This window comes from Ammospiza nelsoni, chromosome 9 (genome assembly GCF_027579445.1).
Source record: "Ammospiza nelsoni isolate bAmmNel1 chromosome 9, bAmmNel1.pri, whole genome shotgun sequence".
Taxonomy (NCBI): domain Eukaryota; kingdom Metazoa; phylum Chordata; class Aves; order Passeriformes; family Passerellidae; genus Ammospiza; species Ammospiza nelsoni.
In genome coordinates this window covers 26863748-26877650 of record NC_080641.1, presented here as the reverse complement: position 1 = coordinate 26877650, position 13903 = coordinate 26863748, and the positions used below count along the sequence as shown (strand labels likewise).

The 13903-nt window shown below is 52.9% G+C and overlaps 1 protein-coding gene across 1 annotated transcript in view; it reads left to right on the top strand.

Annotated features, from left to right (window-relative positions):
• Positions 1–13903, top strand: part of ZSWIM5 (zinc finger SWIM-type containing 5) — a 96951-nt gene that overhangs the window by 81685 nt on the left and 1363 nt on the right. Inside the window, exons 6-13 of the mRNA XM_059478534.1 lie at positions 1964–2140; positions 4520–4666; positions 7559–7696; positions 8158–8418; positions 8816–8951; positions 10690–10847; positions 12966–13129; positions 13434–13515. Of these exons, the coding sequence (XP_059334517.1) occupies positions 1964–2140; positions 4520–4666; positions 7559–7696; positions 8158–8418; positions 8816–8951; positions 10690–10847; positions 12966–13129; positions 13434–13515 (1263 nt within the window). The remainder of the gene's footprint in view (positions 1–1963; positions 2141–4519; positions 4667–7558; positions 7697–8157; positions 8419–8815; positions 8952–10689; positions 10848–12965; positions 13130–13433; positions 13516–13903) is intronic.

The window sequence follows — 13903 nt, the reverse complement described above, 5'->3', positions numbered from 1 at the left end:
AGGAAAACAGTGCTGCTTGCCACAGAGCAGAGCTGAGCTCAGGAGTCCTGGCTGTAATGTGAGAGTGAGGAGCTGGAGATGGTGCAGAGCCCATTTCCCTGCCCTTAAGCCTCACTTAAAGGCTGTGATTCAGGTGCTAGGGAAGTCATTAGCCAGGAATGTTAACGCAGTTCAAGTGCAGAGCACAGACAGAGCAGATGTAGTTAAGGGGTTGTTCCTTAGTGCTAAAATAGTTTCTCAACCGCTGACAAAGCATTTGATCCCTTTAAGTTTAAACACACTTTCTCCTTCCTTTTGCCTGAAGTAGACTTTAATTGAAAGTTATTGCTCTTCACATGCCTCTGTCTGCTGCACTGGATTGCTCTTCGGTGTATTATGTGTGGCCAAAGTGGGTGGAGGAGAGGGGGACAGCAGCCATGCCACAGGGGAAACTTCATTATTCAGGGTGGGGTTGGTCCTGCAGCAGCAGTTGGGGAGTGTGGCTGTCCTGCCAACCATGCCAGCCATGGCCAGGACCACATGCCCGACCTCCCTATGCTCTTCCTCAGGGAGCAGCTTAATTTAACCTGGCCTTGCTCCATGTCCTGCATCAGTCCCAGGACTACCCCCCCAATGTTCCCAGCTCTCCCAAGGATTTGCTCTGGCATTTGGGGAAGGTTGCTAGGGCTGAACAGGTCATTTGTTTTAGACCTTCAGGGAGTTCCCAAAGCACATGCCAGGGATGTCTCTTTCTCTTGTCCCTGTGCTCCTGCCTCTCCAAGAAGGGGACTGAAAGCAGCCCAGATCCTGGAGGTGTCCTGGGGTTCGTGTTTGTGCATATGCAAATACTGCTCCAGATTGTTGACAGCCTCTTTTATTACTGAAGAACAGCTGATTCTTGAAATCCTTCCTGGTAAAGTGAGCAGCCTTGGTTCTCAACATACAAACACCTGTTTAATTTCTCTCCACCTCAGGGTGCCTGCAGCATTCTGGCTAATTGCTTGTTGCCATCGTTTCCGGAGCATGTTTACCCAGCCTCCCTGGATCAGCTTTGAACAGTGCCTTTTGTTTTACACCCTTGAATGCCTTTAGCTCAGCCCCTCTTGTGGGTTGCAGGACCTAACATGGAACGTTGCACCCCCTTTGGGGCTTCCCGTTTTGCAGCCTGCCAGCTGTGTTTGGCCTTCATGATCCAGTGTGGCTGGAGTGATAGTGGGATTGCTCCAGACAGGTTTTTTCCTCATATCAAACCATTTGTCTTGATTGGTCTGGATGGGGTGAAATGCTAATCTAGCATTTGGTAGTTTCAGAAAGGCCCGTGAAGTTACAGAGCAGCTCTGAAGAGGAGCAGATATCCGGTGCAGGGCAGCAGCGGGGTTTCAGATGATGCTGTCTCCTCCGTTCCAGCCCTCTCACATGGCCCACAGAGGCTGCTGGGGGTGGTGGGCTCCCCCAGTCACTGGGAGGCAGCTGAGACACTCGTGTGGTTCCCTTCGTGGCTTCATGTGCTGCTAATCTAAGAAGCTGCAGTTCAGTGCAGCTGAGACTGTGTTGGAGCAGAGGAGGAGAGCTCATGGTGCTTGCAGGGCAGTAATGCTGAGGAAGCCCAGTCCTGACCCAGGGGCAGCTGCCTGCATGCTCAGTGTCACAGGGGAGGGAGCACACTGCCAGGTTTCAAGGCATCAGCCTGGTGTGTGACAGTGGATTGTGGTCACAGAGCAAATGGGTGGGTGGTGCCTGGCTCTTTTCTCACCTCTCTGACCAAGTCAGCTATTCTAGCAAATGACTTAGCAATGCTGTCTGAGGAGACATTAGTCAGCAGAGGTATCCAAAGCCAGAGCCCATGTCCCTCCCAGAAACTACTGGGGTGAGACCAGGTTTTGCTGTCATTGTAAAGGCAGAGCTGTGCCCAGGGAGGTCGTGTCTGGGAGGAGGAGCAGGCTGCCCCTGCCCCAGCAGGACACTGATGTTTTTCCCTTTGCAGACTCCCTGGCCAGGCCCAGACGGACGGTGTTCACGCGGGCCATCGAGGGCTGTGACCTGCACTGGCAGGACAGCCACCTGCAGCGCATCATCAGCAGCGACTTCTACGTGTCCCCCTCCTACCAGCGGGAGGGGGAGAGCCTCCTCTTCAACTCCCAGGGACAGCCCCTGTGGCTGGGTGAGCATCCAAAGCAGCAGCCCCTCTCATGGCCTGTGTGGGTTGGGTTTCTAGTGGAGAGGAGTCACCTGAGGCTGCCCTGGGTCCTTGCAATTCCTGCATTTTAGACTGAAATTGCTGCCCTGGCCCTTAGCCTGAGGAGTGGGGGGAGCAGAAGAATTCAGTGCCCACCCACGCCCCAGCCACAATCCTTAGAGCAATCTCCACATATTTACAGTCTGGCCTTCTCTCGGGCAGTTTGGACCAAGCTCATCATGTCCCTTTTTATCCTGCCAGTGTTTAGCTGTCCCCAGAGCAACCTCTCACTGTTTCCAGTACAGAGGGTCTGGACACTTAAAGTCTCTTGAAAATTGACTGCAAAAGCACAGCTGTATCCTGCAGATTTTCTGTTTCCTCCTCTCCCCTTCTTGTTAGTCTTCTCTTAAAGGCAACTAGCAGTCAGTACAATTAAGCCTCATGGGAGCTTAAGGTGTACTGGGCCAGGCAAGCCCAGAGGCCTCCTGTGTTGTAGGCTTTTAGCCCAAGTACCTCAAGCCACACAAATTCTTCTCTCCTGCAAAGTCATCACCCCAGGCAGATCTGTGGACCCTCAAACAGTTACTTGCCTGGGATGAGAATGAGTGACATGAAGGGCTTGGGGGGGAACCTGGTGTGGCTGTCAGCCCTAAGACAGACCCCAAAATGGGAGACACAAGTCCCCACCCACCTTCAGGAAGGGGGAATTACTTATTCCCTGCAGTCCAAGAGTTGAGTATATGAACACAAAACAGGTCAGAGCCCACCATTGCACTGTTGTCCACTCCAGAAGCTGGGGTCTGCCACAAGGAAAGAGAATATTTAAGGTTGTCTAGAGATGTAGTTTCTGGAGTAACAGGCACTAGGTTGCTGTTAATGCCAGGAGATAGGAAGGGCTCAAATCTAGGCTGTTGGTACACCTTAGCTGGAACAGGAGAGGATATTTCTGCTCTGGGAAGAGTTCTGGGCAGCTGCAGGCAGGAGATCCCCGTCCCACACAGCCACAGGCAGCAGTGCTGGGTTAGTGCATCCATGGACTCCATCTAGAAGGGATGTGGTGGCCACAGCTCCCCTCTCCTGAGCCTAGTCTGGGTTCTGGTGAGCCCTTTTCCCCAGCTGGTTGGTGCATGCTATTTTTCTGATGCATTTGCCTTGATTTTTGGATTTTGCGCTTTTGCTTTCTTGGCACCTCTTCAGGGACTCAGTGCTGGGAGAGGAGGGTGATTGGTCAGCAACTTCCAGTGATGAATTCAGTGAGAAGATGAATATTTCATCCATTTAGCAAATGAATAGAGGGAGCAACAAGAAGCTCTTTTACAGATGTGTTTGTTCTGAAATCTCTTCCTCATGTATTCCTTGTGGGTGACCTTTGGGATATGGATACCCCATTTGTGGAGGTGGTTGTCTGCATTTCCAGAGCTTTCTGAAGTCTTCCAGGAATAGAAATTATCCCTCTACGATAACTTCAGATCATCTGTGTTTGCCTGGGTTTTTTTCTCCCCTTGGTAGGACATTTTGAAAGAAAATGGGATTTTTGCTGCTTGTTATGCAGCATGTCATGTCATCTGCTCCTGCTAATTTCTCACTCAGTCATAATCCTCTCCACAGTTGCTTGTGATTTCAGGTGAGCAATAAGCAGCGGGAGCAGATGAATTCCTAAGCAACTGTGAGTCTTGGGAGGGGGTTTAGTGCAACTGTTCCTAATAATAAAACACCAGGTAGGAGAACTGCAGAAGAGACAGGATGTCTGCAGAGCTCACTCCATGGAGGTGTTAGGGAGTCACTTCAAAGCATCACCTCAAGTCTGCCAGTGCCCCCAGCACAGTGCTGGATGCCCAGCCTCACCCTGTGCCCTGAGAGCAGTGAGAGAAATCGAGATAAGCCATGCAGGTTTTAGGAGAAATGAGTGGCAGGGCTGTAACAGGCAGCGTTGGAGCTGTGGTGCTGCAGCAATGGTGTGTTGGAAATGCTGCCATTAGATAAGCTTTGTGGAGGTGGGGATTTAGGTACTGACGTGGCTGCTGTGGGTTGAAAGTGGCAGGAGTCCCGTTAGTATTCCTGGTAGGCATCCTTTCCAGGAGCAGGGAGAAAGGGATGAATTCAAGACAGGAAGCAGGAGTTTAGCTCAGGTGTGGGGAACATGAGTAGAAGGTGGCCCATGAGTGCTGTCCTGTCAATGCCTGTGGTTCAGCCGTGCCCCTGTTCCTGGGGAACATGAGTAGAGGGTGGCCCATGAGAGCCATCCTGTCAATGCCTGTGGTTCAGCCGTGCCCCTGTTCCTGGGGAACATGAGTAGAAGGTGGCCCATGAGTGCTGTCCTGTCAATGCCTGTGGTTCAGCCGTGCCCTGTTCCTTGCCTTGCAGAGCACGTCCCCACAGCCTGCGCTCGGGTGGATGCGCTGCGCTCCCACGGCTACCCCAGAGAGGCTCTCCGACTCACTGTTGCCATCATCAACACCCTGCGACTGCAGCAGCAAAGGCAGCTGGAAATATACAAGCATCAGAAGAAAGGTATGAGTAGAGCTATGTGACAAGTGCCTTGTGATGTTTGGCTGGGGTATCTCTGTTGGAAATGTCTTTTTTCCAGATATCCAGCCTGGATGTGCAACGATGTTCTGAGGGAACTTAGGAATAAAACGAGGATGTATCATCATTGGAAGGAGGGTCAGGTGTCTCACGGAGTATTTAAGGGGGTTGCTAGGGTACGTTGGAAAAAAACTTGACATGTCAAAGCTCAGTTCGAACTTAATTTGGCAACTTTTGTAAAGGATAATTAAAAATGTTTTTACAAATACACTGACACCAAAAGGAAGGGTAAGACCAACCTTTGTTCTGTACTGGATGCGGGAGGGAACTCAGTAACTGCAGATGAGGAGAAGGTGGAAATGCTTAACACCTTCTTTGCCTCAGTCTTTAGTGGGAAGATGGCTTGTCCTCAGGACAGCTGGCCTCCTGGGCTGGTAGATGGTGGCAGGGAGCAGAATGGGCCCCCTGGTATCCAGGAAGAGGCAGTCAGAGAACTGCTGATCTGCTTGGATGTTCATAAATCTATGAGACCAGAGAGGATCCACCCCAGGGTGATGAGGGAGCTGGCAGATGAGCTTGTGAAGCCACTCTCCATCATTTACCAACAGTCCTGTCTCACTGGTGAGGTTCCAAATGTCTGGAAGCTGGCCAGTGTGACACCCATTCACAAAAAGGGTAGGAAGGAGGATCCTGGTAATTACAGGCCAGTTAGCCTGCCCTCAGTACCTGATAAGGTTTATATTGAGCGTCATCACACAGCACTCACAGGATGGCCAGGGTATCAGAGCCACCCAGCAGGGGTTTAGGAGGGGTAGGTTGTGTTTGACCAACCTGGTCTCCTTTCATGACCAGGTGACCCTCCTGGTGGATGTTCTGTACCTGTACTTCAGCAAGGCCTTTGGCACTGTCTCCCACAGCACTCTCCTGGAAAAGCTGCAGCCCACAGCTGGGACAGGAGCACTCTGTGCTGGGTTAGGACCTGGCTGAATGGCCAGGCCCAGAGAGTGCTGGTGAGGGTGCTGCATCCAGCTGGCAGCCAGGCACCAGTAGTGTCCCTCAGGGATCTGTGCTGGGGCCAGTTCTGTTCAGTATTTTTATTGATGACATGGATGAGGGGATTGAGTCTTTCATTAGTAAATTTGCAGATGACACTAAGTTGGGAGTGTGTGTCAATGTATTGGAAGGTAGGAGGGCTCTGCAGAGAGACCTGGAATGGTTTGATGGATGGGCAGAGTCCAATAAGATAAAGTTTAATAAGTCCAAGTGCCAAGTGCTGCATTTTGGCCACAATAACCCCCTGCAACACTACAGGCTGGGGATGGTGTGGCTGGACTGTGCCCAGGCAGAAAGGAACCTGGGGGTGCTGGTGAGCAGCTGACTGAATGTGAGCCAGCAGTGTGTCCTGGTGGCCAGGAAGGCCAATGGCTCCTGGTCTGGATCAGGGATAGTGTGGCCAGCAGGAGCAGGGAGGTCATTCTTCCCCTGTACTTGGCACTGGTGAGGCCACACCTTGAGTGCTGTGTCCAGTCCTGGCCCCTCAGTTTGGGAAGGACGTTGGGACCCTTGAGTGTGTCCAGAGGAGGTCACGAGGCTGGAGGGGGGCTGGGAACACAAACCCTGTGAGGAACAATTGAGGGATCTGGGGGTGTTTAGCCTGAAGAAAAGGAGACTCAGGGCTGACCTTATCACTCTCTACAACTCCCTGAAAGGTGGCTGTGCTCAGGTGGGGTTGGTCTCTTTCTCCAGGCAGCACTGACAGAACCAGAGGTCACAGTCTCAAGCTGCATCAAGGGAAATACAGGTTGGGTATTAGGGTACTGTTAAACTTTCATATAGTTTTTTATGAAAGGGTGATAAAGTTCTGGAATGGCCTGCCCAGGGAGGTGATGGAGTCACTATCCCTGGATGTGTTTAGGAGAAGACTGGGTGTGACACTTAGTGCCATGGTTTAGTTGAGGTGTTAGGGCATGGGTTAGACACAGTGATCTTGAAGGTCTCTTCCAGCCTAGTGATTGTGTAACAGAATTGTGCTGCCCCATTCAGAGTGGCAGAGATGGGCAGCACTGCAGGGGACTGCTTATGTCCTAGGAAGACAAACTGAGTTGCTTGAGCCAAGCTGAGTTGATATCCATATACTAAGGACAGAGCTGCCCACGTGCTGTCTTCAGGCTGCTGCAGTGGGGATGTTCTTATACCCACTGTTGCTGTGTCTGGTTGCCTGTAAGGGTTGCCCAGGCAAGAGCTGCCTGCATTAAAGAGGAGCTGCCTGACTGCAGAGCAGCAGTAACTGGCTGTGTGTGCTACTTCCACCTTGCATTTCCTGAGTCAGTGTACCAGGAGACAAGCCCAGTGTTCCTCCTTTTGCAGTTGCAGTTGGCAGGGAGCCGGGGTCAGTTACTGCAGTGCTGCTGAAGGTCAGCGACTCCTGGTTCTTGCCAGCTCAGCCAGCTTGAGATCACCAAAAGATGAAATTTTAAGAATCACTGGAAGTCTTGGTCATCTCAGGAGAGATTTCTGCTTGTGTTTCCAGAACATTCAGGCTGCCATTGCAAATCAGTCCATGAGCTGCAGGTCTGGCATTATAGCCCTTTTGTTTGGGACTCTGCAGACCCTCATGTCTCCTTGGAACTGAGAATGAGTTGCTGCATCTTATGTGGCCTTAGGGACACCTCTTTTGTGTCTGTGCCTGCTCCCTCAGTTGTCTGTGCAGTGGCTTCTCCTTGCCCTCATGAACTACCACGCCAGAGTTGGCCCTAGAGGTTTCTGTGATGCAAGTTGTGGGATAAGAAAAGTCCTCTGGTCTCAGAAGCCTCTCTGGGTGCAGAACTTGCCTTTAAATTGCTTACTTTTACCATTATTCTGTTCTATTTTATCCAGAACTGCTGCAGAGAGGAGCAACAACCATCACCAACCTGGAGGGCTGGGTAGGCCACCCTCTGAACCCCATCGGCTGCCTCTTTCTCACCCTGACTGAAGCTTGTAGATTAGAAGAGGAAAATTGCCTTGAAATTTCAGGTACCAAGTGTTCCTTCTGGATCCCTTCCTGGTGTCTGTGGCTGAGATGGGTGCAGATCTGGGGCTCTGGACATCTGGACTCTGAGTGCTCCCTCTCCACCTTGGCAGGAGCACCAGGGCAGAGCTGTAGAGAAGGAAGGTAGTGAGTAGAGAGAAATAGAGTTTTCTCAGCCCCAGGGTTTGCAGCCAGAGCAGAGCAGGTCCAAGGGAAGGCTCTGGTGTCAGCTGTGCACCCTGTTGCACATGTCTTGGGTCTCCTGCATCTCCTTGTGAGAGCAGGAAGGGAGGATGAAGCCCACATCTCCTTCAGGGAGCTTTCATCTGTTGTTTCTGAGTAACTGAAAGCAGACAGGAAGGGAAGTGTGGGTCTTGCTTCTGAAGTGAGAGATTTTTCTCTGCAATGCTTCTGCTCTCTGGGATCACTCTTCTAACCCCACTGCATCTCCTCTCCCTCCTTTCAGACGCTGGGGACTCCAAACCACCAGTGTATCAACACGTGCCCGTTGTGACCGGCAGCCAGGACGGTGACGAGTCCTACCTGTCCCTGGCCTTAGAGGTGGCCCTGATGGGGATGGGTCAGCAGAGAGTGATGCCCGAAGGTCTCTATGCCCAGGACAAGGTGTGCCGCAATGAGGAGCAGATCATTGCCCGCCTGCAGGACCTGGAGCTGGACCCAGTGCTGGTGCAGACCCTGAGGAAGCAGTGCATCTTGCTGCTGGAAGGTGGGGCCTTGGCTCATCTAGCTGACTTTTGTGTCTTAGCCAAGTGTTGGTAATGTCTCTGAGGTGCCCTTTTCAAAATTTATGCACATCCTGCTTCTTCCTCTCTGGATGTGGTGCAGAGCCTGTAGGATGGCTGCTCTGCCCCGTCACCTGGAAAAGCAAGGGTTTGTTGGCATCCCTAGAAAAAAACCAAGTCAGAGGCAATATGGAGAAGGGTACTGAGCACATGGCTTTAGTTTCTTATTTTCTTTTAGAAAAGGAAAGAGCTTCCCTGGATCCAACTTGAGTAACACGCCAGGGAGCTGAACAGCAGATCCTCAGAGCTTTGGGGTGGTGCAGACCCCAGCCACAGATCCTGCTGGGCTAATTATGACTGATGGGCTCTGCTTCTGCCTAGGTGGTCCCTTCAGTGGCTTGGGAGAAGTCATCCACCGGGAGAGCGTCCCCATGCACACCTTTGCCAAATACCTGTTCTCTGCCCTGCTGCCCCACGATGCTGACCTGGCATACAAGCTGGCTTTGCGGGCCATGAGGTTGGTGCATGTTTAATTCTGTCTCTGCTCCCCTTTTTGCCTCTCTCCTGTGCTTGTTGGGAAGCTGGGATGCTTTGCAACTTTAGAGCAGGGATGGGAGTGGAGACAGGCTTGGAGCTTGCTGTCCATGGGATCTTTTGCAGTGTGTAGGACTACTGGGCACAGCAGCAGTGCAGAGAGGTTCCTGCTCTCCATTTGGGTGATTCCTGGTTTATAAATTCCATTTGTACAGATTTTTATGGGTCCAATAATGTCTGCTGGCCCAGCCCTCCACCCAGCCACTCACTGCAGGCTGGGCCTGCCTGCCCCTGTGACACGGGCATCCTCTGCCAGAGCAGGTCCCAGGCACACACAGGACTGTCATCTGCCTTCTGTCTGCCAGGCCTCGGGCACCCTGCAGCCCTCTCTGCCTGCAACAGGGGCTGTTATCCTGGCACAGATGGGTGGATGGTTTGCCCCGGGCTTCAGGGTGTCACAGAGCCAGGTGGAGAGCACAGTTGCACTCTGTTCTCCATTAAAACCCATCTCTGTCTCAGGAACTGGGGAAACAGCTGATGCTGAGAGCTGCCCTATCTCCTTCCCCAGTCCATGACACACTTCAAACATCACCCTGTGTATTGTTTTGGCAGGGACTGGGTGGGTCTTGAAAAAGCTGGAATTTCCTAAACAAGTCAATGCTTGGAGCACTGTCAACTCCAGAACATCCCAGTGCTCTCTCCTTCTACCACTGTTATAAGTCCTGGCCCAGAGCATTGCCTTTTTTCAGCATTTCCTCAGTGAAATGGAATGGGTCATCTCTCTCCAGCACTGGGGGGAAGTTTGAAATCCCCCTATTCTGGAAAGAGCTGCTCAGGAGGACAACCAGTCCTAATAAGTGGCCAGGGGCCTCTGTGGTGTGTGGAAGTACCATGTCCTGGCAAACCTGAGACCTCTGGCTGTTGAACAGGACTGAGGGCCCCAGCTATGCCATCTGTTAATGCCCATCCCCTGCTCCCAGCTAGGACTCCCTGTCTTTGGGTATCTGTGTCCAGGGCTGGAAAAGTTGGGCTTCTGCTGCCCTGTGGTTATCTCAAGCCTGCAAGTGAGGATAGCAGAGACATTTGGATGCTCTTCATGTCCAGGCTGCAGTTTCCCTTCTGCATAACTAGCTGTCAAGTTAGCAACCCCAGCACCAACTCAGGGGTTTAGGATTTGTCACCATGGCTGGTGACTTGAGAATCCTGCTCCCTTTCTTCAGGGTTGCTTCTCCCCCAGGTTTTCCAGGCTTTTGGATGTGCCCACAAAAATAGGCAACCTAACCTGGCTGCAGAGGCCCTGGAGAAATGTGCTGCTGCTTCTGATCATAACCAAGCATTTTAAGAAGAACCAGATGATACAGTCAGGAGTTCTGCCGGGTGCTTTGACATGAAAGGAGCAGGAGGGGAGGAGGGATTTTACTTCTTTTTCTTCCTTTTTATTTTTCTCTGAGGTCTGTGCTTTTCCTTACAAGTTTGTAAATCACTCCGTGGATCTTTCTCCCCCCTTTCAAGTCAGTCTCAGATTGATCCCTGTGCCCATGTGCTGAGCACGCAGCCCGGGGAGCCGCACATGTGCACGGCAGCAGGATGTGTTCAAAGGCATTGCTGCAGGCAGCTGCCTCCAGGCAGCCCCTGCCTCGCCTTGGCAGCACCTCAGGGACAGGAGGTGAGGCTGGGGCTGGGCTGGGCTCTCATGGTGCCTCCTCCTGCTTGCCCTTCAGGTTGCCTGTCCTGGAGACCACGGCCCCATCCGGTGACGTGACCCACCCTCACCACCTGGTGTCGGTGGTGCCCAGCAGGTACCCGCGCTGGTTCACCCTGGGGCACCTGGAGTCACAGCAGTGCGAGCTCGCCTCCACCATGCTCACGGCAGCCAAAGGTTGGTGGCAGGGAGTTTGGGACAGGGTTGGTGGGATGATGGTGCACAAGAGCATGGAAGAGTTTTTTCTGGAGAGAGGAGGGAGCTGTTGTTTCTGCTGGCACTGGCCCCAATGGTGCCCCACTAGCAACCTGCTGTGGGCAGGGCATGATGAGCTGGCCTTGAGAATCTGGGCTTTCTGGGATTCTTATCCCAAAGGGCTTGTGGTCCAGCAGGGCAGGATGGGAATTTCCAATGAGGTGCAGGCAGGCCTTGAAGCCATGGTGCTGCAGGTCCTGGGTAGTGCCCCATGTGATGCAGGACCATGCCTGCTCGGCAGCACAGCCAGCTGCCAGACCAGCAGTCCCTGCCAGGCATGCCATGAGGTCATGTCATGGTTTAGTTTGAAGCTGTTTATCCTTTCACCTCTGGTTTGTCTCTTCCACCCTGTGGTGATGATCCTGCACAGGCTGTGGGAGAGAGAAAGGCTTCCTGTGCACCAAACCAAAAGTGGCTTTTGCTGGACATGTAATCAGCAGTGCTGAGTAGGACACTTTGGTCCCAGCTGCAAGGGGCTCATGAAACACCTCACTGGTCTCTTGGGCCTCTTCAGTTTCTGCCCAGGCACTGTTACAGAGGAGAGCACAGGCTTTTCATTATACATCCTCCTGACCAGAAATCAACCCCATCAGGGTGGCAAGAGTCTTGTGTTCCATGAGGGTCAGTCAGCCAAGCAGTTACCACTGCCCTTGATGTCCTGGTGCTGCCAGCCTGACAGGGAATGTTTTTTTTTCCTAGTGAGAGGGAAGGGAAATGAGCTGTCAGAAAGCTCCAACCTTGCTGCCTTGGCAGCCTCTTCTCTCCTTCCAGCCTCCTCCTCTAGGCTGCTTTACCAGGGCTGATGGTGTTCTGCCCGATTTGCAGTGCTCAGATGAAGAGCTGGTACTTGGCTTATCCTTCAGGTATTTTTCTCCCTTCCAGTGCCTAATGGGATGAGGTTTTTATGTTGGGGATGTAGGGCTGTTGGATTGCATTTGTTTTTCCAACCGTCCCCTTCCTCAGGTGTTCCCCTGCTGCAGCATGTCCCAGTGTGATCCTGCAGCCTCTCTTGCCCACGCCCCTACGAGCCATTTTAGGGAGGCTTGGATTTTGGTGGCAGTGCAAGCGGCTGTGGTGGGTGGCAGGTGATATCTTTAGCTATGAGTCACCCGAGATGTCTCCGTGTGTCCAGGTGCAGCACTGGGTTTTTCACACTGCTGTGCATGATTTGGTTGTCTTTGCATGAAGTTCATCTGCTAAGTCTATGAGTAGGAGTAGAAATGAAGCTGGAACCTAATGTGGCATGTTAGCACCTCTGGTGTGCACATATCCCAAAGGTCCCACTCCCCACTCTGCATCCCACAGGCACTGATAGGAGGATAGGTGCAGATCATGATATTAATATGCCTTGGTGTGTCCCTCTTCCAAGATCCTGCCCCATCTCCTGGTGCCATCATATATCCTAGCACCCACAACCTCCTGTAGCAGAAGTACTGCAGCACCGTTGGGTATTGTGTCATGAACTCCCTTCTTTGGGGATAGCTCAGCCTGTCTCAGTTGTGAGTGCTATGTGCCTGACCTGGGACATCAAGGACCAAGGTGCAGCAAGTCTGGGTAACCCCAGCCCAGCCTTGCAGAGGGAACTTGCTGGGCAAGACAGTGTGTGTGCAGCAAACAGCTTTTCCTCTTCTTCCTAATGTTCCTGGATGAAGACTGATGTTTTTGCAGCCATTCAATGCTAGGCATCTCCCCAAACCCCTCCTTTTCTGGGAAGAAGCTGCTGTACAGCTGTCAAACTTGAAGCCAGGGTGGAACATCCAGGTGCCTGGAGATGTCTGCTAAAGACAGGACGAGTCTGGGATCACTCAGGTTTGTTTGTCCTCTCTGTGAGAGGATGAACTTGAGTGAGGACACTTGCTGTATCACTTCCTGGGGAGGGTGCTCCATTTTAGACTGTTGGGCTGCAGGGCCTGATCCAGCATCATTGTGTGTCCCTCTGTGTGTGTGTCAGAGGGGCTGGCTGTGGTGCAGGGAAGAGATGGGCCTCCAGGGCAAGTTGGGGGGTGCCTGAGCCATCTGACCGTTCTTGCTTACTCTCAGGGGACATGCTGCGCCTACGCACGGTGCTGGAGGCCATCCAGAAAAACATCCACTCCTCCTCCTTGATCTTCAAGCTGGCTCAGGATGCATTCAAGATTGCTACACCAGCGGACAGCAACTCTGACACGACCCTGCTCAATGTGGCGCTGGAACTGGGGCTCCAGGTACAGGATGATGCTGGGGATGCTGTGGCCCTTCAGCCCCTCTTGCTGTGGCAGCTGTGCTGGTTATGGTCTTCCACCAAGCAGGGTGTCCCCTGTGGATGGAGTAAATTGATCCCTGCATGGTCCTGAGCAGGGGACCTAGCCCTGGGAAACCCCTGTGCTCACTGTGGTTTGGGTGGAGGTGAGGCAGTGCAAGGTAGTTAGTAGCCAGTTGAACCAGAGGGATTTTTGGGGAGCACTGCTCTGTTAGGTGGCCTCACTAGAGTCCTGCAGGGCAGCCAGTCACCCCAGGTTTGCCTCGCAGGTGATGCGCATGACGCTGTCCACGCTCAACTGGCGGCGGCGGGAGATGGTGAGGTGGCTGGTGACGTGCGCTACTGAAGTGGGTGAGTTCCATGTGCGCTGGGGGATCTGGCCTGCGTGCAGTGGGAGCAGGGCTGGGCATGGAGATCCTTGGGTCATGCCTAGCCCTGAGCATCTGAGTTCCCCTGAGTCTTTCATTTCTTCTTGGGTAACTGAATTTACCTCAGAGCACCAGTTGACAGGGCTGGGACTGCAGCAGTGGCCGGTTTTGAGACTTGGATGGGTGCCCTGTACCTGGCCTAGGCCGGTGGTGGTCTCTGTGCCCTGCAGCATGGCAGTATGGGTGGGCTTCTGCCTGTCCCCCTCTGCCCTGTCCCTCTTGGGGCAGAGGCAGCAGCTCAGCACTGCTGTGGGCTGTTTTTGCCCTGTCTCTGGGTCTCAGATGGTGCCCCATGAACTCAGTCAGGTTCC